Source organism: Myodes glareolus, chromosome 21 (genome assembly GCF_982192425.1).
Source record: "Myodes glareolus chromosome 21, mMyoGla1.1, whole genome shotgun sequence".
Lineage (NCBI taxonomy): Eukaryota > Metazoa > Chordata > Mammalia > Rodentia > Cricetidae > Myodes > Myodes glareolus.
Genome location: NC_142046.1, coordinates 44,000,683 through 44,023,676, shown reverse-complemented (window position 1 = coordinate 44,023,676; position 22,994 = coordinate 44,000,683). Strand labels below are relative to the sequence as shown.

At 34.7% G+C, this 22,994-nt stretch overlaps 1 protein-coding gene across 6 annotated transcripts in view; it reads right to left on the bottom strand.

The window, feature by feature from the left end:
* The window catches only part of Slc4a10 (solute carrier family 4 member 10), a 231,728-nt gene that overhangs the window by 92,086 nt on the left and 116,648 nt on the right, over positions 1-22,994 (bottom strand). For all 6 annotated transcript variants that reach the window (XM_048426118.3, XM_085681046.2, XM_085681049.2 and 3 more), the window contains exons 4-6: positions 20,728-20,866; positions 8,992-9,152; positions 4,314-4,502 (exon numbers count right to left, since the gene is read on the bottom strand). In XM_048426118.3, coding sequence (XP_048282075.1) covers positions 4,314-4,502; positions 8,992-9,152; positions 20,728-20,866 — 489 coding nt within the window. The remainder of the gene's footprint in view (positions 1-4,313; positions 4,503-8,991; positions 9,153-20,727; positions 20,867-22,994) is intronic.

Sequence of the window (22,994 nt, the reverse complement as noted above, 5' to 3'; positions counted from 1 at the left end):
ACTTTGAGAGAAGAAGTGAGCTAGCATACCCACAGAACAATTCAATAAAGGAAACAGAAACATATTCTAGGTGTTTTTTAGACTTCTTTAGGCAAATATCACTTTGTTTTTTAGAGCATTTCAATTTTGAACCCTAAAATAGAAACACATTATACAAAGGTTGAGAACTTACTTCTCTATCTTTGCCTCTTTTGTATTTTAAAATACAAACATGTTAGATTATCAAATATTTTAGAGAGCCTCCTATTGATTTTAACTTTATAGCCTTAAAAGAGGAGGAGTCAATCTTTCTGAGTAAAACATTTTGCTGAAGAGTTTTTTTTTTTTTTTAAAAAAAAAAGGATATTACATTTAGCTCTTTGGACATTAAAACTCCATTAAATCTTTTTTCACCATAAAAATAAGTCTCTAATCATGTTTTGAAACAGAATGTCATTTCTATATTTATGCTTATGGATTCCAATTTCTTTGTTTATTTCAAGTTTGTCAGTGTAGAGTGTTCACAAGTAGACTGAGAACCTTAGTAGTAAAGGTCTTTCACGCGTTCTTTCGCTTGTGGGTAGAAGCCTTATTTCTAAATTGGTGAAGTCTATACATATTTTCAGACTTCTCAACACACATAATTATGTAAAGTGTGTGAGGAAGCAAAACAGAGTCATGAGGAGGTGTTAGAAGCCTAGGCTTAGAAACTACTGCTGACAGGATGCTGCACAACAATACTTAATTGGGTGTATGAATCTTATTAGAAGTGCTTCCAAGTTTCTATTACCCTAACACATGCCCTGGAAAGATTGTATGTGTTCATATAAAGGTTGACGGTAGAGATGGAAACAGAGTCACTCAGAGCCTAGTTTTGAGAAAAACTAAACCATTTCACAAAGAAACCAAAAGTCCTTTCTGTAGACCTTGAATCTACACATAGCCTTGGGATTCACAGCTGGAATTCTGTCCACTCTCCTGAATTTTAGCGAAAGTTAAATCAGCAACAGTGCTTGCAGGTCTATATAGGACAATAAATGATCAGTCCGGTAAATCTCACACCTTCTTTCCTTTTCCCTAAAATGTAATGAAACTTTCAAATACAAATATTTAACCTCAGTAAAAATTACAGAAATTGCAGCATGCAAAATTATTACCTGTTTGAATAAATATATTTTTATCTATATGCTATTATCTGATTTTCAATAAAAGCAATGAAGACAAAGCTTATTTGTTCAGAAGGTTCTCATAATCTTGGAACATAAACATGGGATTAATTAAAACATGGGATATTTTATAAAGGTTTTTAAAATCTAGTAACTTAAACCTTTTGTCAAAATTATTAACATCGCTTATCAAAAATTTTAACATTGGCCAACCAAATAAATATGAGCACTGGAAAAGCAACAATAATATCAACAGCATAGTTTTTCCCTCCTCTTCTCCATAATCCTCCTGTGTCAGCTGCCAGAATTTACAGTTTGTCTGCCCAGGGGTTTCTCTCTTAAACTCTAATAAGAATGCCCTCAAGCTTCCATTTAAAAAAGCACTACATTTGTATCTCAGATGATAAAATCTTCAATTTCACATTAAAATGCACTATATGTTTTAAATTAAATTAAAACTTAGAATATGAATTAATTTAAATATAGTATTTGTCTCAATGTGAGTTCTACATCCTCAAAATAGTCAATAGAATATTCTAATATAAGTTGATATATGTCATAGCAAGCTCGTAACACTTTTAATGAACTTTACATATGCATCAATATATATGTATCTATGTAATATAATGCTTTGCATTCAGTTAAAGACAGTTTTATATTTAATTTTTGTCTTTCTTAGAAATTTAAAAACAAACTTTCAACTGTCCTTGTTGGTTTTATAGAGTGTAATAATTCGAAGATAATATATTTTCATAAAGAGATGGAGTCAATATAGAAACTTAAGGCAACAGACAAAACAAGAGAACACCAAAGGGCAGCAGTGACCAGAGTAAGATTAAAAACCTTCCTGTATAAGAAAGAACTCTGCACACACGGATTTTCAACAAAACATACACCTCTTCCATAGCACCTAAATCTAAAACAAATACTTTAAAAGCAACTTTTCCTGATTTTAGTGGAATCACTTTGAGTTTCTTTCCATTTAACTTGATGGTGGCTGTTGGCTTGCCGTATGTTACTTTTATTATGTTTAGATATGCTCCTTGTATCCCTAAAATCTCTCCAAAACCTTTATAATGAAGAGGTGTTGGATTTTGTTCAATGCTTTTTCAGCATCTAATTAGATGATCATGTATTTTTTCTTTCAGTTTGTTTATATGGTGGATTACATTGATAGATTTTCATATGTTGAACCAGCACTGCATCTCTGGGATGAAGCCAGCTTGATCATGGTGGATGATTTTTTTGGTAGGTTCTTAGATTTGGTTTGCTGGTATTTTATTGAGTATTTTTGCATCCATGTTCATGAGTGAGGTTGGTTTGTAATTCTATTTCTTGGTTGAGTCTTTGTGTGGTTTCAGTATTAGGGTAACCGAAGCCTCATAGAGTTTGGCAATGTTCCTTCTGTTTTTACTATGTGGAACACTTTGAGGAGTACAGGTATTAGCTCTTCTTTGAAGTTCTGGTTGAATTTTGTGCTGAAACCATGCAGGCCTGGGCTTTTTAGAGTTGGGAGGCTTTTGATGACTGCTTCTATTTCCTCGTAGGTTATAGGTCTATTTAAATTTTTCACCTAGTCTTGATTTAACTTTGGTACCTATCCAGAAAACTGTCCATTTCTTTTACATTTTCCAATTTTGTGGAGTACATGTTTTTGTAATATGACCTAATGATTCTCTGGAATTCCTCGGTGTCTGTTGTTATGTCTCCCTTTTCATTTCTGATTTGTTAATTTCTTTCTCTCTGCCTTTTGACTAGTTTGGATAAGGGTTTGTCTATCTTATTGATTTTTCTCAAAGAAGCAATTCTTAGTTTCATTGGTTTTTTGTAATGTTTTCTTTGTCTCTATTTTATTTATTTCAGCCCTCATAGAAATATATAATTCATTATTATTTAATATTGTCTTGAGACTTAATGTACTTAATGACCTCAAGATACTCTGAAACAAAACTGACCTGTTCATTGAAGTATTTGTTTGATTTGTGTACATTTGATTCAGTAGAATAAAAACTCCCACATAATACAAATTCTAAAGAAAACTCATCTTCATTTTGTTGTAAAGTTTTTCTGAAACTTTTGAAATTGGAAAAAAAATCACACAAATATTCTGTGCTGTTAATCCATGTACTATAGTCTATTTGCCTCAGTCAGTTGTTTTAATAGGTAATTTGAAAAAAAATTCACCTTTTACATAGTTTTTAAATCAGTATCTCATATACTAGGCTCATCATTAACACTATGAACTTGAAACTGATCATGAACTTCAGATTCTTCAGTCCTACCTAAATTCAGGGATTATAGGTCTGTACCACCACGTTCAGTTTACTCCTGCTGCAGACGGAACCTGGAGTCCTGAGAACACATGGCGAGCACTCAATTGACCCAGCTCCATCTCAGGCATCAATTTTTGTCTTTTAGAACTAAAAATCATTTACAACTGACGGAAGAGTAACAAATTCATGTTAAACTCATGGTAACTTCATTTTCCTTTACAAAACTATGATGTGAAAATGTGAAGCAATTTCTTAATGTAAGTGGTAAAAGGATAAATAGATCCAAAAAGAAAACAACAACAAAAAAATCGGGTCACAAGAAAATAATGGTGATCAAGTGTGATGCTGTGTGAAGATAGTGAGGGGGCTCCTTGCACATTAAGATGCTGCAGTGAAAACAGCAAGGCACTCAAGAGCAGAAAATAAGCTTCAGATAGGTGAAGCTCCATCAGGAGCTGCTGGACCCTTTTATTATTGGTAATGGAATCTGTTAGCTATGGCCCAGAGGGGTAAAGCTTCCTTTTCTACAAAAATACATTTTGATCATTACTGTTTTAATTAGAAGCCACTACTGCAACATGAACCATTGTGTCACTCTTCTCAGCTGTGGGTTCTATTTATATGTTTATATTCTGTAAGTTGGCATTAGTTACGGTTTATTTTACTGATTCAGAAACCTTTCTAGAAATAAGTTCCTTGTTAAGATGTCCACATCAGGATGGTGAAACTAAGATCAATATAAAACACACACACACACACACACACACACACACACGAAAACAATTCTACTGAAACAATATGACTTTCAATAAAGTGTCCTCAAATAAAAGGTTTTGAATATTTAGAAACAATTTAACACTTCAAGGTCATACGGAAGATATTAAAGAGCATTTACCATTTTTATCCATAGAATTTGGTTCTGATTGTTTCTTGCCAATGTCAGCAAAAGATCGGACAATAGGAATTCTGTTGGTGAGTTTTTTCTGGTTCTGGTGATGATGCTGTTTCATTAGGGCTTCATGGACTCTGTGGCGTACATCTTCATTCAGTTGACCTGAGCTGACCTGTTGGTCAAGGACCATATCTGAAGATAGAAAGAAGATAAGAGGCACCATTTTTCAGTTTAAAACAGACATCTTGAATATTACTCATATTAAAATAGGGCTATAACTTCAATGTATGATGTTTTAAATAAATGTTTATTTTTTATAGGATTGCTACATGGAAACGTGAATTTTCATTATAAACCACTCATTTTTAAATACTTCTTTTTAAAAATATACTAGACTTTATTACAGGAAGTTATTTTTCCATTATTTGTACTGATGGGTAGGGATATAGTGAGGGTAATCTCAAACTAATTAATATGTCTGTGATTGAAAAATGATTTTATTATAGTCTCTCCTCTCTCTCTCTCTCTCTCTCTCTCTCACACACACACACACACACACACACACACACACACACACACACAATTTCCATTAAATAGGGTATAGGGCTCCTCTGGGAATTTGCGAAAGCTCCAATACACTCAGCGTTTAACTGCAGTTACCAAGTTGGGTTACAACTTTCACCAACAGAAAATGCAAACCACAGTAACAAAAACTTAATCACTTTTTGCAATCCAGGCTAGCTTCAAATTTATACTCCATATTTTTTAATCACCCAATAACTCACATTATATGTGTGCAGTAGCCACATAGTTGGCTTCACACATATTCTAATGTGGGTTTTCTATGACTTTCTAGTGGAGGATAATTTTCTTGATTCCTCTAAGTGAGGTTAGGAACTATAGCAGTACCCTTAGAATGTGTTAGATAACAAAGAACCATAACTGTAAAACATAGACGTTCAGAAAACTAAACTGAGTACACTGATATTTTCTATGCAGAGCATCAAGAATGCCAATAAAATAAATGTTTTTTTTAATAAAATAAAAATAAACATTTATTTTATTGGCATTCGAAGTTCCTTAGTGAAATAATATCACCTCACTGTAGTCTGCCTTTAGAAAATCAAAGATTAAGTTCTAGGTTCAAAGCAGATGCCAATGAACTGCCTCTTGCTGACATATTCTGTGGAATGCAGGCTTTATTATAAGCAACCTTTAAATATTAGCAAACTTTTCCCTTATAAAACTGAGCTTTCTTTTTGTACTAAACAGAAATGGACAATGATGAGTGACTTGAAACACTCTACAACATTCTAGCTGTGTGACCTCACAAAGCTAAATAATCACAGAATTATTACCTGTAAGACAGAAGTAACAATATATGTATCATATGTCACAGTCAGGAAAAAAATCTAAGGCCCTGCACCCACTGTTAGCAAATAGAGGACAATCAGAAGGGAATTTCCCAGCAGCAAATTTTCTTTGCAATTTCCATTAATCAGGGTATAAATATCTGAAATTCTGAAGGAATTAATGCACTCAGGTTATAGCAGCATCAACTAGGCTTAATGTTGGGTTTGACAGCAACAGAAAGTACAAATGAACTTGGTTCCATCTGATTGGTTTGCAGGAGAGGAAAATCACAATGAACCTGGTTTCAGTTACAGTTCTCTGTATCTTTCCTCTTATAGGTGAGTACTTTAGCCAGCAGCTTGTCTCTTTATGGCCATAATGTGGCGCCAGTAGCAACAAGGAAATACCCTTGTCCGTACCCAGTAAGAAACATTAGCTTTTGCCACTTTGCTTTATAAGGGTTCATTTTCACCTGGCATGGACATCCTGTGTGTGACTGACATGAAGCAATCACTGTCAGTGGAGATGGAATACATATAGATTTTGTACAAGAACTGAGTTATTTAGCCAAGTTTTTTTCGGCCATGAGCCAGATGATAAACGATTTCTGTCACAACTACCCAACTCTGCCTTTCAACTACATTAAAACTTTCTAAAGATTACTGAAATTTGAGTCATATACAATTTTTACATGATAAATGCTTTTCCTTTTTCACTTGCAGCCATGTGAAATGTCCCAAATCTCAGATCAAAAGGCCTACAAGACTAGGCCATGGGCCATATTCAAAACAAAGAGTATAGTTTGCTCTGTCACTTTCTGCTCACAATGGGTAGAAGTTAGAGATGAATATTTGGGAGTTGGCAATAATACGTGTGTGGAGTATTTGGAAGTCATCCACTGTGATTAAAAGTCCCATTCAATTCTGAAAAGTGCATGGCATTAAAAGATGAAATGCAAATTCTTATTTCAGTTCTTCGGAGATCAGTAATTATAAAATCTCTGAATTAAAACAAAATAAAGGAACTAAAGAACTGTCAACATAAGACCTTACTTTGAAAACTTGCTGTGACAGGAAATGTATATAAAATCTGTATTTTATATATAATAGCAGAAGCTATAAGTAAGTTATTAAAATACTAATATAACACAATTTTGAGGCAGATCCAGAAATAAAATATTATGACTCCCAGTCTTGTATACTAAACAGAAAAAAGTTATCATATTAAAACCATACATGTCATAAAATTATTACTAAAATTCCATTGAGCCACATTATTTGCACACTTAAAAATATCCCTAATTTCTACTTTTGCAATTAATGAGAGATAAGATTTATCTCAAACAGATACAGAGCAGAAAGTAAAACATTTTTTTAAAATACTCATCTATTCCTTAGCCACAGCTCTAAGGCACAACCCAACGACATTACAGCATATATTAGTGAACTGGAAAGGTTACTATTCTTGCTTGAGAATAAAGCGTTGTGGAGTTAGCACCAGAGACAGGAATAGAATTAGTCATCTCATACAGTGTTCTCTTCAAAACAATAATACTTATCAGTGCTACTCGAAAAGTTAGGAACAGACAATGAACCATGGTGGCTTTGGGCCCAGAGTCAAGTCCTCACAACTCAGCAGGCAATGATGTCTAATATAGAGAATCTGGCAAAGCCCAATGCCAGGATCTTGTTAAGAAAAGAAACAAGAAGGAAAAAGATAAATGAGAATATTATAAAATCTACAGTACTTGTGTTAAAATGCTTGAAATCTGAAGAAGCATTTGTCGTCGCCGTGAGGTTATTGCTGTACTATAATCAACACATCTTGATTACCAAGAACACTAAGAAGGCATGATTTCCTTTGCAAAAACTTTATAAACCTCTGTCTTCTTCAAATTTACCACATAAATACTCTGAAACTCATTGCCTTAACTTAAAAAAAAAGAGAGGTAGGAGTGGGAAATATGAAGCGGTAAATTTTTCTTGGCTGCCGACTCTTACAGCATTGTGGATACTAAATAGAATACTTAACTTCCTAGACTAAAGATTGTCATAATATGAAAAGTTTTGTGCCTTTGTTTTGTTTTTTACAAGGTCATAGTATATATCCCTGGCTGGTCTGGAACTTACTATAAAGGCCAGTCTGGCCTCAAACTCAAAGAGTTCTAACTGTCTTTACCTCCCAAGGGCTGGGATTAAAGGTATATGTCATCATACCTGGCATGAACCTGATTTTTAATAATGGATTCCTATACCAGTCTTTAGTTTTCAATCAGTGGGGCAAGCTATTAATTTATGCTCCAATGAAAAAATTTAAGTAGCAAAAGTTGTTTTAATGAGTTATGATTGATAATTTGTCCATGATACTAACTTCATCTTGGTTTTAATTTCCTTCTAACTCTTATTGGCAGAATCAGGGTAAAGCATTCACACTTCAAGGAGAATATTTCCATTTTTAATCTTTATAATTCTGAGTTTTAAGAGATTAGCACAGACCATAAATTGCCTACAATGTATATGAATATAAGTAGGAAGCATTTTGACATAATTAATTTCCACATCAGAATAAATCATGGTAGGAAATTATGTCTAGAGATTTTTGGATTTGAAAAGGTTAAGTAATATTTTGAGGGATGAAGTTTGGATTTATTGAGTTCCCTGAAACACAGAGAAATAGATATGTTTTAAATTAACTTCTTCCAAAAGAAAATCCTACTTTAATTATACCAGAAATTCTTAACAGACCTGCCAGATACAAATAGGATTTTCTGCTACTAAGTCTAACAAAATCTCTTTAAGGAATTATGTGAGTCTGTTAAAAACATATCAAAATCTGATGAAAAATAAAAACACTGATATAAAATATTCCACTACTCAAAAACAACATAAGTCAGGTTTCCCTATAAACAAATGTCTAGAAAGCACTAACGCTACAGACTTTATACATCCATGAAATAGTAGAATCTGGATCCTTCAAGAAAAATGATTTAGCTTTTAGAAACTTGACACTGGCTATCAACATATGTACTTAGCTTTTAATTTCCTGTGTTTCTTTGTATGTTGTCTAATATGCTATTAGGATAGTAAATATTGAAGTTGACTATTTTCTTGTTATCAATCACTATATGTAAGTGAGGTGAGGTTTGTCTTATGTTCAATTTATTTTATTTCAAATACAGGGATAGAAGAAAATTATTTTAATGTCCCTTACACAGATCATGAGAACTTATTTTTCACTATTCACATATATATGGAATTTTCAGGAAAAGGGATAATAAAAGCAGCTGAAATCATCAGAATTAAATAAAGAAAAGTAACAGAAGACCCACCTGCAATTTCTTCTAAAGTATTGGCATGCATGTCCAGTAGCACAGTTCCATTCAGAACACAGCTTCTCAGCTCAAACAAGCTATGCAATGAAAGTGTGGCCACATAGGGCTTGCTCCACCGTTCTCCTCCATCCTCCACATCTTCTTCAAACTTTAACCACCTGTATAAACAGATATTCTTGTAAATATGTTAAATACCACAATGCAGAAGTCCCTTAACTGAAAAGTAAAGGCTATAAAAAGAAAGATCTCTTGTTTCTGTGGGTTGGGGAAACAAGGAAAAAAAGTAGTCCAGTTTACTATTGCTTTTTCTTTGATTTGATTAAACCAACATTTTCATTGTAATCAATTATCAAAAACAAAGGAAAATTCAATTTGTATTACTATTTGTAGCTCTGCAAAAGTATTTCTAATAAAAATTCACTAGTGGTCACTTTTGAAGGACTAGTAAAGAAACCACCTTCCTTTATAGAAAAACGTTTGTAGTTAAGAAAAAAAAGTGAAAGAATACTCATTTTTTTTCTGGAGTTGGGAATCTTAAATCTCAATATTTTGGAAAGATAATTTTTCCTATAAATTTGCATGATGGTTATGCAGTTTGAGACGTACTGTGTAGGCAAAATTCTTGTTATGTTTGTCATGACACTCAGTGGTAGGGCTTGGATATCCAAGAATTGAGTTTGGACATCATTCCATAGGTGTCCCTGCCAATGATGAAGCAAAAACTCTGGAGCCATTTGGAAACTACTACTTTCTTAGTGTGAGAAATTCTGAGTAATATCTAGGAACATCTGTAATCAAGACAAATAGGAAAGATAAAGGAAGTTAATGGTTTTACTACTCAGGCATCAACTACTCAATGCTTTAGGGCCTTGCTCTCTAATCTTAACAGAGTACCTGTTAATTCTTCCACTTCTGATGAACTCTAACCTAAATTCCCTATCCTCTTCCTTTTCCTTCATTCATGACTCTGTCCTTATCACTTTGGCCATCCTTCCTCTTTGCAAAAGAAAATACACAAAATTTCTATATGATATTATATTGTTGTTTATGTAATAAGATGACTCAGCTTTAATGGATGAAAAACCCAAGAGAGAAACTAGACAGAAAAATCAAATATATTAGCAGATAGTAACCAAAAGAGTTTGTTAGACTGTGTAGTGTAGAAAGGAGTGTCAAGAAAGTCAGAAAAGAATCAGATTTTATCCCTAAACAATTGACACATATCTCTTCCAAGAACACTTTGTCTATATAGTTTTTCTAGTTCCTTATTTGTTTGTTTATTCTATGATTTGTTCTTTGTGATGTTGTATATTGCTGCTGGGAGAAAGGGGTGTGGGAGTTCTAGCTGGAGAAAGAGTCCCACTATGTAGCCCAGGCTAGCCTGCCTGCCTTTCTTCCCAATTCTTGAAATTACAGGTGTGGACCACTTCACTCAACTAAGGAGTTTTTCTATTTATGTATGTCAGTCTCTAGCATCACTCCCCAGGATTACCCACCATAGCTTTTATGGTTTATCTATTCTTTGAGAATTTCATAAAATAGATTTTGATTATATTCTTTTCTGTTCCTGGAGCACCTCCCAGACCCTCCCCCAAGAAACTTTATGTTCTTTCTCTCTCTTAAATAAAAATGAAAAACAAAAAAAATCATAGAGTTTGATTTAGGTTGGCCAACTACTCTTGAGCATGGGGCCTGCCATGGAATATGACTGACATACCCAGTATTCGCCCGTCAGAGAAAAAAATTCCCTCTCCCGGAAGTTATCTATTTTGAATAGCTTCTTGGTTAGTGTGAAGAGTTTTTGCCCTCTTCCCTCCTCCTCGATGGGACTTTTGAGTGGCTTGAGCTTGTGCAGGCCTCTGTAACTGCTGCTACAGTCTGTGAGCTAACAGATCTGCTGATAATTAGTGTCGGTCATTTTGAGAGAGTGGGACATCAGTACTTGGCTCCCATTTAATTGTATGAGTCCATATGACTGTAACATGTTCTTGTCAGTGAGTTCAGAGTGTAAATTATGTGTCACCTTCAAGACAGAAGATTTAGCGGCCAACATGTGACTCCATTGACCTTTCTTTTTACATGAGATGTGAATCAGTCATGTGCAAGATGGAGGCTGTTCTAGCAACTGAAGTCTTCAACCACAAACATATGAAGAACATTCACTGACCAATGATGATCACCTATAATAAGTCATAAGCTTAGTATTAAGCCAATAACATTATAGAGTATTTTATAGCATAATTCATCAGATCCCAAGTGATATAAATCCTGACCACACCTATTTATCCCAGCATAAAATCCTAGTTAGGATCATTGCTGAGCATGGAGAATTCTATTTATCAAAGCTTTTCCTGAGGTCCTGATATATTGAGAGGGGACACAACTCCTTCTCCAAAACCAGGAACATGCTTGAGAGAACCAGGAATAGCCTGGGGCAAGGGCCTAGGAGAAACTTTGGCTTTGGATTATGATAACTCAACTTTTCATATACAAGACTGTGGGCAAGACCTCCAAATCACAAACTTTATATTCTCTGTTTCCTGTCTCCTTATCTTCTGAGCTGGTCTTGTCGCAAGACCCTGTCACTGAAGATCAACCTGTTGATCCAGGTCAGGTGAGAATGAATATGACTTTTATACATTTAATCAATAAGTATTTGTTGCCATATGTACATATATATGCCATATATAGTACATATTCATATTTGATGTGTGTTTGTATTAATTCATGATCACATTGATTGGTAATATCACAAAACTAAATTTTTGATGAAGTTAAAACAGACTCTATTGAAGAAAGTCTCTTGGCCCAGATGATAATAAGAAATCTGTCCTTTAATTGATATATATATATATATATATATATATATATATATATATATATATATACACACACACACACACACACACACACACAAACAAACTACATTGTGAGCATGATAAAGTCTTACAAGTGTTCTGGGACAATTTTTCATATGAATAAAAAATTCAGTATATTAATAAATTGTTGAATATCTCCTGGCCAGCAATCTTTTCAAATCCAATCTGTTTTAAGTTTGTTTTCCCTAGAGTCTCTGGACATTTTCTATTAGTATAGAATAACTTAGCTTCTATTTATTTTGGTCATTTTAAGTCTAAAGTTCCTATGTTTCTTCCTGTAGCAGAAAAAAAATCCGATACATTTAATTTTGAAATCATGGTGAAAACAATCTCATCATGAATAAAGTTCTGACTTCTTTATTATTATTTATATTATTTATATGTTTTTTCTTTATTACCAACTGTGAAAGATTAAAATTGATGTTTTCAGTGAGAAAGAAACTTTATATTAAATCTCCTGTCACCTTGTATGCTACTCACATGTGATGTGGTTTTCAGACAATAGGAGAGAGGATAAAGGGGAAGAAGGGGCAGGGAGGGGAGAGAGGAGAGGAGGGATGGGAAAGAAGGAGATGAGGAGGAAGGGGAGGCAGAGATAGAAGGGAGGATAGAGAAGGAGGAGAAGGGGAGCAGTAGAAAGAAGAGGAGGAGAAAGAAGACCATGGTGACTAGAGTATTACATGGGCTGCCATGATTTTCAATGAAGAACCATGTTAGTTTTTAAAAAGCAATGGATTAAGAAAAGGTTTAATAGTGTTTGTGGGACAGGACAGGATACCCTGCCCTCTTTTAGGCCTAAAGGGTAAGGGGAGGAGGGGAGGAGTGAGGGGGGAAGGGGAGGAGGGGAAGAGTGAGGGGGAAGTGGGAGAAGGGGAGGAAGTGGAAATTTTGATTCCTATTATTTTTAAAGCAATAAAAAATTATCAGAGGAAAAATACTGTTTGTGGAAAAACAGAATTTTGTTCTATGCAAGTATTCTCATTTATGATTTCTAGAGCTGCAGTTCTTTCTATCATATATAGTTTTTTAATTATTTGATTACAACTGATTTTACCTGATATTAACTTGATCATATATGTTAATTGACCTATATATTTGTAAATTGTAACACAAATTCCTTTTAGACATACTTACAGTTTGTTGCATCTATATAAAATGAAATTCCCTTTAAAACAAATATTTATACTTAAACTTTACTTTCAGATACCAGTGAAGAGAGAAAACTGAGCTTCTGTATTATTTCATCATCTTTTAAACATTTTAATTTTTACTAATAATTTTATTCTTTTGAGATCATAATATAGCTTTATCATTTCCCCCACCCCTGTCTTCCCTCCAAAACATTTCATGCTCATCCTTTGCTTTCTTTCAAATTCATGGCTTCTTTTCCTCTCATGGTGTGTGTGTGTGTGTGTTTAAGAATGCTGACAAGATGTATATTATTTGTATGTTTTTAATCCCTCATGTGAATCTATGTCATTTCTGTCACAGAAAAGATTAAGACATGCTCCTGAGTCACAAAGTAATGCCCATATACCACATCTTTATATGTCAACCATCATTCAGTCTCTGTCCCCTGGTAATCACTGTATTCTTCACTGCTGTTAATCATTTCAAGGATATAGAACAATACAGTTGAAAAGTTTTTAGAACTGGCTGCTTTTCACTTGAGATTCATCAAAGTTGTTGCATGCATCAATAGTTTATTCCTTTTTTTCTGCTGGGTAATATTCTTCTTTGTGGGCAGGATAGATATAACAGAGTTAGTTTACTGAAATTTATTTTTTATGAAAAACCTGCTACAAACTTTCATTTAGAAATTAATGTGTAAATGCAAGCTTTCACTTCTTTGTAGCAAATGCCTAAGAGTACAACTGTTGTATCAAATGAAAATATGTGCATATTTGTATATGAAACTGCCAGGGTGTTTCTATAGCATCTTACTCTCACAGCCACAAAATATGAAAAGTCTAAGTGTTCTGTATCTTTACCAGAAGCTATCATTTTGTTAGTGTTTTATCTGAACTATTTTAGTAGTTAAATAGTTACATGTCAGAAGTTTTAGTTTGCCTTTTCCTAAATATTAATGGTAGTGAATACTTTATAAGGCATTTGTCACACTCACGTGTATGTGTGCTGGGTGTGTGTGTCTTTTGTCTTCTCCCAGAACACTCACAGAAACCATGGTTCCATCAAACCATCCATGTACATAACAGGACCTGGTGTGTTCCTAGACTTCTTAATTTCTATATTTTAATTTTTCTTTCCCTAAAGATTAATTGCAGTGAATCTGTATATCTCATACACATAATATTTTTGTATACATATTTCGTACACATTCTTTGAAAAATCTTGTGATTTCTACACATTTTCCTATTTATTTTCATGCTTTTGAGCATTAATAGTTACTTATTATTTTATATCTTTTGTACATTATCAAAAACCAATTAGCCATGCATGGTGGTCTACTTCTTGCCTCTTGATTCGGTCCATGGATCTATGTATGTATATGAAATGGCATTTAAAATACAAATCCAAGTGCTATATTGTTTCATTTTTACTAAATACTTCCAACTGAGAGCTTGCTTCTGTTAGAAGGGAATGGAATCTTGGAAGCTCTAAGCATTTTAGTAGCTAAAATGACCAAATATAAGTTACATGCATGGATGGTTTGATGGAACCATAGGTTTGTGAACATTATGAGAGAAGCCAGAAGGCACTTTCCATAAAAGAAGCATACATGCTACAAATATCAAGTTACTAAAAATACCACACTTTCAAGATTCAGTACTTTATGCCAACTCCAGAATGATGCCAAAAGCATTAAGAGACATTTAAGTGAATGTTTTAAGGAGACTATATTAAAAAAATAATACATATCATATAAGTATATTTCTGTTTTCTGTGTTCCATCCAATTTCAACCTTTAAATATGCAGATAAAGAGGTATTAGGACACCCCAGTTCCTTTTTAAAGACTTTTAGCCCTTCAGTTTATGGTAAGTTGCAAAATGTCTTATTACAATTAATAACCTAGTGGGTCAATTATTTCAAATAAACTCTGCTGACATTTGTTTGAATAGTAAGCCAAAGCAAATATGAGTCTCAGATCATGAAGTAGGTTTGACAGATGATACAAATAATAAAATACAAAATTTGAAGGCCAAATGCATGGCATTTTTCTCAGTGGTGAGGGCTTTACACCCTGAGAAAATTGTTTTCATCCCCTTGATGTGTCTGGATCTGTTCTGACCCATGATTAGCATACTGAATTCTCTTCTAATAATTAACATTAAATAGGTATTTCATGAATTCTTTGAGGATTAAATTTGAGAAAATATGCCCTATTTGTATTGTGTATTAAAATACACAAAGAAAAGTCTTTTACTATTCAGCAACAGCTGTTTTCTAGAGACATTAACTCGGCATGCGTTATGTACTAGTAACTCAGCTTAACATTTAGGAAGTTTTATTCTCTGATTCTGTCAAATAGAAAGGAGCTCTACAGTTCCAAAATTATGGCCTTGGAGGAAGCAAGTGGGAAGTAGTCTAGAAGACATAGGCACAGGAGACCACTTCCTAAGTAGAACCCCAGTAGCACAGATAATAAGAGAATCAATGAATAAATGGGACCTCCTGAAACTGAGAAGCTTCTGTAAAGCAAAGGACACTGTCAGTAAGACAAAAAGGCTACCTTCTGACTGGGAGAAGATCTTCACTGACCCCTCATCAGATAAAGGCCTGATCTCCAAAATATACAAAGAACTCAAGAAACTAGACACTAAAACTCTAATTAACCCAATTAAAAAATGGGGTGCTGATCTGAACAGAGAATTCTCAACAGATGAACTTCGAATGGTCAAAAGACACTTAAGGTCATGCTCAACATCCTTAGCGATCAGGGAAATGCAAATCAAAACAACTATGAGATACCATTTTACACCGGTCAGATTAGCTAAACTCAAAAACACCAATGACAGCCTATGCTGGAGAGGATGTGGAGAGAGGGGAACACTCATCCATTGTTGGTGGGAATGCAAACTTGTGCAGCCACTGTGGAAATCAGTGTGGCGGTTTCTCAGGAAACTGGGAGTCAACCTCCCTCAGGACCCAGCAATTCCACTCTTGGGAATATACCCAAGAGATGCCCTATCATACCAAAAAAGCATTTGTTCAACTATGTTCATAGCAGCACTATTTGTAATAGCCAGAACCTGGAAACAACCTAGGTGCCCCTCAATAGAAGAATGGTTAAAGAAGGTGTGGAACATATATACACTAGAGTTTTACTCAGCGGTAAAAAACAATGACATCTTGAATTTTGCATGCAAATGGATGGACAGAAAACGCCTTACTGAGTGAGGTAAGTAAGACCCAAAAAGAGGAATATGGTATGTATTCACTCATAAGTGGATTCTAGCCATAATTAAAGGTCTTTGAGCCTATTATTCGAGATCCTAGAGAAGCTAAGAAGGTGAACCTGAAGAAAATCATGTACTTATCCTCCTGGAGATTAGAAATAGACAAGAGTCCCAGGTAACCTCGGGTGCATGGGGGGTGGGTGGGAGGGTTGTTGGAAGGGGAGAGGATTAGAGAGAAGGGAGTAGGGGAGGAATGGGGAAAACTCGGGGGACTGAGATGGGGCAGGGAGGAAGGATGGATATGGGATCAGGGAAGAATATATCTCAACTAAGGGAGTCATTTTAGGGTTTACAAGAGACTTGATTATAAATGGGATCCCAGGTCCAAGGAGAGATCCCCCAGATTGTTCTCTAGACAGAGGAGTGGGTGCCTGAACCGGTCTTGGCCTATAACCATACTGATGAAGATTTTGCTTATCACCATAGATCCTTCATCCGACGATGGATGGCAATACAGACGGAGACCCACACTGGAGCACCGGACTGAGTACCCCATGGTCCAAATGAGGAACAGAACGAGGAAGAACATGAAAAAAAAAAAAAAAAAACCTCAGGACCGCGAGGGGTGTGATCACCCACTGATACAAGGGGACTGATATAATGAGAGTTCACCAAGACCAATTGGACTGGGACTGAACGAACATGTGATCCAACCAGATTTTCTGAATGTGGCCGGATTCTCTGAATGTGGCTGGCCCGGAGCCTTTCTGAAAAGCCATTGACAATGACACTGGGACGTGTTTCCTCTGCATTTACTGGATTTTTGAGATCCAGTCTGTTTGGATACTCACCTTCCTGGACCTGGAGGGAGGGGGGAGGAACTTGAACTTCCCACAGGGCAGGAAACCCTGACTGCTCTTAGGGATGGAGAGGGAGGAGGAGAGGGAGTGGGGGGAGTGGGAGGGTGTTGGGAGGAGGGGCGGAAATGGAAACTTTTATAATTTAATAAAATTATTTTCTCATAAAAAAAGTGTTTTTAAAGGGCAAACACAGAATGAAGCCTGCTGCCTCCATGACTGCACAACTGTGATAGCTTTGCTCACTGTCTATAAATACCACCATACGTTAATTTTAAGTGTGACATTATAATTTTGCTGTTTCATTAGCCTTGATATACTTTTTTATGGTTTTAAACTAAACAGATTTTTTCAAAAACATTTATTAAGTAGTTAAGATTGAAAAATTTAACTTCTAAATCTAAAACTTTGTTCAAGTTTTGGTTGGAAAAAAATAATATCTATAAATTATCTAAATGTGGTATATGACAACTTCAATGTGCTGGTAAAAGATATTTTTATTTTTGCTATTAGAGTAGAAAGCTAATAATCTCACCTAGAATACTAACCAAAAGAAGAAGTGGTTGAAAGCATATATTAATTATTTAATGGAATTATACTGCATTTGAAAAATCAGATGGAATCATAAATTAACTCAGATTATTTTTAGATGAACAAAGGCAACAAAAACAAAGCTACTTCTGTCCCTTTAAAACGCAGTAGAATTTAAATCTCCAATAAGTGCATTCTGTTTTCCTTGAAGTGTTTCTTCTCAGCCAAACTACACGCACCTTTCTCTTAAATGTCTATTCTGGTTGTTCATCAGTGTGTCCATGAACTTCAAAGAGCTGTGCCATGCTTCAGACTCTAAAAGTACAGCTATAAATATGAACCCTACCTGGTCTTAAAAGAGGATGCTAATAATTAACTAGATGAGTTCTCTTATTCCTTAAGAGAGCTACACACTCTAGTCATTTCGGATGAGCATGTCATTCAAGTCACTCTATTAGAGCATAATGAAATCTTGCCCGCTCAACTCTGAGAGCGATAGATGTTTCTAATGTTCCTTCTGCCACTTGCCAGCTTTCTGAGACTGGGAAAGTTATAAGCAGATTTCTGAATCAAAGACACGGGCCATTATATGATCTAGAAAGTAGAAAATTTCCAACAATTCTAATAACAAAGAGATACTCAAGACAAAAAAAAGTTTCAATTTCAATTCTCATTTTTATTATGAAGATTGAAAGTAAAGAAAATCCAAAAGACAATACCCTGAGTGTACAGTAGTGGTGCAATACACAGCCAAAGACCAGCAGCTCTCTAACAGGACTTGAGAGCTGATCAACAAGAGGACAATCATGCCTGGTATGGGGAGCTTAGCTGACTACTTAGTACTAGTGAAGTCAGGAATCTTGGAGGAAAACCGACAACCATGATTTACTAAAACAACCTAGTCCCTAAAAAGCATCTAAACCTTTGTCCTTATACCCACAGATAAATGCAGTCTTTACACCTCATCAAGAAAACTTTGCAACAAATGAAGACCACTACAGAAACCACGCCTAGTCAAAATGCAGAGGTGTGGAGCACAGTCCCTGGGGATACATAGGAAAAACACTTGTACACTTAAGGCTCAGCGAATGTTGTGGAAGAGGAGGGGGAAAGGTGGTAAGAGCCAGAGAATCAGGGAATTTCCTGGTAACATCAGAAGCTATATCCACACAGTCTCAATAACATGACTGACCAAACATGAACTGAACACGGAAACCAACAGAAATGTCAAAGTCAAATGGGAAAAGCCCATGAAGCCTCAACCATACACAAATAACTTCAGGCAAATAGCTTCAAGTATCATTCAGGAATGATGATTGAGGAGGAAATAGTCTTTTCCAGGGAAGAATACAATGAGTGGTTTTCCAATAACAAATGGTCATCCCTGAAAACACACACACACATATATGTGTGTGAGTGTGTGTGTGTGCTTACATATATGCATATTATGCACACATATAATGTTATATATAAGTTACATATTATATATATATATTAGAGAGAGACTGAGCATGTTATATTTAGGGATATATGTGTATATACATATATACATACAATAACAATTACTGAAAAAATTACTGAATTTGAAAGAGAGAAAGAAGGGGAATATGGGAGGGTTTAGAGCAGTGGTTCTCAATCTGTGATGGCAACCCCTTTGGGGATCACTATCAGATATTTACATTACAGTTGATAACAGAAGCAAAACTACAGTTGTGAAGTACCACAATATGAGAAGTTGTATTAAAGGATCATAGCATTAGGAAGGAAGAGAGCCATTGCTTTAGAGGGAGGAAATAAAAGAACAAAATGTTGTAATTATATTATATTCTCAAAATTAAAAAAAATAAATCTCAATTCTGTTGTATTTACATGGGAGGAGTTGGAATAGAAAGAGGGAGTATATTAATATGATGTAAATACAATACCCATGAATAAAAATCACAAAATATATTAAATTAAAAGTAGAAAAATAAGGCAAAACAAAAAATGAGTCGACTTAGGAGCCATCCATCCTGTGTAGTTATTCTGACCCATTCTCTGTTACTCTTGAAGTAAAGGTTCTTGCATCAGAAATGTGGTCCTCAAATCAAAAACATTTTATATTGCATCAAACGGCAGCTTGATAAAGAAATGAATCATTATAGTAAATTTTGTTTGGAAAAGACCCCAAATTTCCATCAATATTGACTATATAAAGTTCAGTTGTATAGCAAGGAAGGTAGAAAGTCAATTATTTTCTGAGAAACTAGGTACATTTACATAGTGGCAAGACACAGATCGATAGCAACATTTTGTAAATAAAGAAATAAAATGCAAAAAAAAGATTCATTATGCAACATTTCCAAATATGTCATTGTGTCTAAACCAGACTGTGAGATTATTGCAAGCAAGAGCTAATGTTTTTTGCTGCTGCTGTCCTATTTACCACTTAGTACTCTATAAATGATTATTAAATAAGAATTACTAAGTATAAATGAGCACAAATTAATTAAATGCATAAAATTAATGCATGATTTTTAGAGTAATTCATCAATTATATGGCACTATCAAAATATTAATTGCAAAAGATAGAAAAAGATTTTCAGAAGACTTTAAAAAAATTAAACACTCAATTTAATGTATTCCTATCCTAGAAAAGCAGGATAAAATATTTTCATTCTTCATCAAATGCTACGTGAAATTGAAGAGTGTAACTAAAGCCTCTTTTCACGTTCATTTTTTGTTTTTAAAGAAGCCCCACAGTGAAATCATCAAATGATATCAACAGTTTGAGTGTAATTGAGCAGGTGAAAAGATGGAGACAAATGACTTTTGATTTCCACTGTAGTCCCAACAGCACTGAAATCCTGTTGCTGTTTATCTTTAAGACCGCAGCTGTAGCTGACTCTGCATCAGTACTTAATTACTGCCTTCAGATGTCATCCTGACCCAAAACCCGTTAGAGGATCTGCCTAGGCCAGATGAGCAAGTTCAGAAAGCTGCAAAGTCCCTAGATGCTTGCAGAATCAAGGCACTGGGCCTCTATTCTTCTGATGACCTAATTTATAAAAAAATATTCTTTCACTTCTGGTGTGGGAGGTCCTTCTGTCTCAACCCCAATCTTTACCTGGCTGTCTCTCTCCACTCGGCATCTTCCCCTTCACGCCAGCAAATCTCATCCAGTTCTGTGAAAAGGTCATGGGGAATGTGCTCCTCGTCATCGTCCTCGGTTCCCAGAATAAACTGCACCCGCTGTGACGGGGTATCTATGAAGAAAATCATACAGAAGGACATGTGTCTATCATAGCTATATGGTTTAAATGCTTCGAAAACAGCAATTCACTAAATGAGCATAACCTAATAAAGGATATTATTTACTTGAGTTCAAAATAACATATGCCTTCTTTTCTCTGACTTTTAATTCTTTTAAAATAAAAATTGTTTTATGGGTTTTATGCTCTATTCACTAAAGTCTTTTCATGAACATTCAACAATATTTGATATGATTAAAATGGATTTGAGTTTTGTTCCAATAGAAATTCAACATGTGTTATCCAATGCCTGTTTTTATCTATTGGAAGTAGACACTTTAAAGTAGTATGATATATTATATAATATATATCCTATCAAAAAGAAAAATTCTCTTACTTAATATAAAAATTTCTCCTTAAAATAGTTGTATTTATTGATTTTGTGGTAGTTTCTGAAATAATAGGCTACTATAATATAATCTTCAGTCAACAGTTTTATAAAATAAGTTTATAGCAAAATATATCAAAAAAGTATGAGCTAGATATATAGAAGTAGATATATAACATAATTAAGATTAAGAATCTGTGTTTATATTTACTAAAATATGTAGTGGAAGTAAAAATAGCAATACAGAGAAATTTGCCTAAAGACTAATATCCTCTGAGTCGTTTTTTATGTAACATGAAGATATGCCAATAAGAAAATTAAAACATGAATTCTGGGTTCCTCCTACCACCTTCATTTTTGTTTCTACAGACTTATCCTTCGTCCTACTGTGGCCTGCTTCTAGGAGCCCCTCCTCCCACCATACTTCTACTTCCTGGGAACTCTGCTTCTTGGTGGATACCAAGTTTAGCTCTTTCCTTCTCTTCTAGCCCATCTCCATTTCTTTGTGTTAGCCACCAATACACACCAACATTTTCTACCAGGATCCCCCAAGAAGCTGCAGTGAACAAGAACTCCAAAGAACTATCAAGGACAAAACAGCTACTACACTTGTCTAGAATCCAGAGACTAGCAACATCCACACAAGACTGGACTATACACCCAACAAAAGAAAATATGAGATAGTAACATCAAGAAACACCTCAAACAACCTTACTCTAGATGCCTAGACACCAGTGCAAAAACACAAGTGCGAAGAGTCACGACAATATCCCTCTACCAGGAGCTACCTCTTGCAGTAGGTCCTGAGAAGAACAATATAACTAAATCATGACAAAGACTTCAAAATAGCTATTATGAATATGCTAAAGGGCTTAAAAGAGGCTATGAATTAATGCCTTAATGAATGAAATAATGAAAACAATTCAAGATTCAAAAGTAAAATTTAATGAAGAAATAATAGAATCACTAAAGTAAACCCAAATTGAAATAAGACTGGTCACAAAAAATATAAGATGTCAAACAGCAACCTCAGAGGTAAGTCTCACTAACAGAATACACAAAATCTCTAGTGTTGAGATGCAAAGAATAGATAATCCCAGAAGAGTAAATCAAAAGAGAGCAAAAGTCACACCATATCAAGAAAATAACAGGAACCAATAAACACTGCTCATTGATAACACTGAGAGGTACTAATAGTTGCAATTCCCCAATGAAAAGACACAGACTAACAGATTGGATTGGAAAATGGGATATAATTCTCTGTTGCATCCTAAAAAAACATACCTCACCATCAAGAATACATATCAACTGAGGATAAAAGAATGGAGAAAGTTATTCCAAGCAAATGTACCCAAGAAACAAGTGGGTTCAGTCATTTTACTATGTCATCAAACATGCCTCAAACTAAGACTGAACAGAAGTGCCATGAAAGGACATTATACGCTTATATAAGAAAAAAATCCACCAAGAGGGGAATGGAGTTCTAAAAATTTATGAACCAAGTGCAAGGGCACCAAAATTAATAAAAGAAAAACTATTAGAGCTAAACATACATATCCACACCCACACAATGATAAGGGCTTATTTCAATACCCCACTCACCAATAGATGAGTCACCCAGACAAAAAAATAAACAGAAATTCTGTAGTTAAATAACATCATAAATAAAATAGACCTCCACACATGTATTTTACCTAAACACAAAAGAATATACTCTCTTCTAGGAAGTTCGTAAAACTTCCTCCAAAAGTTACC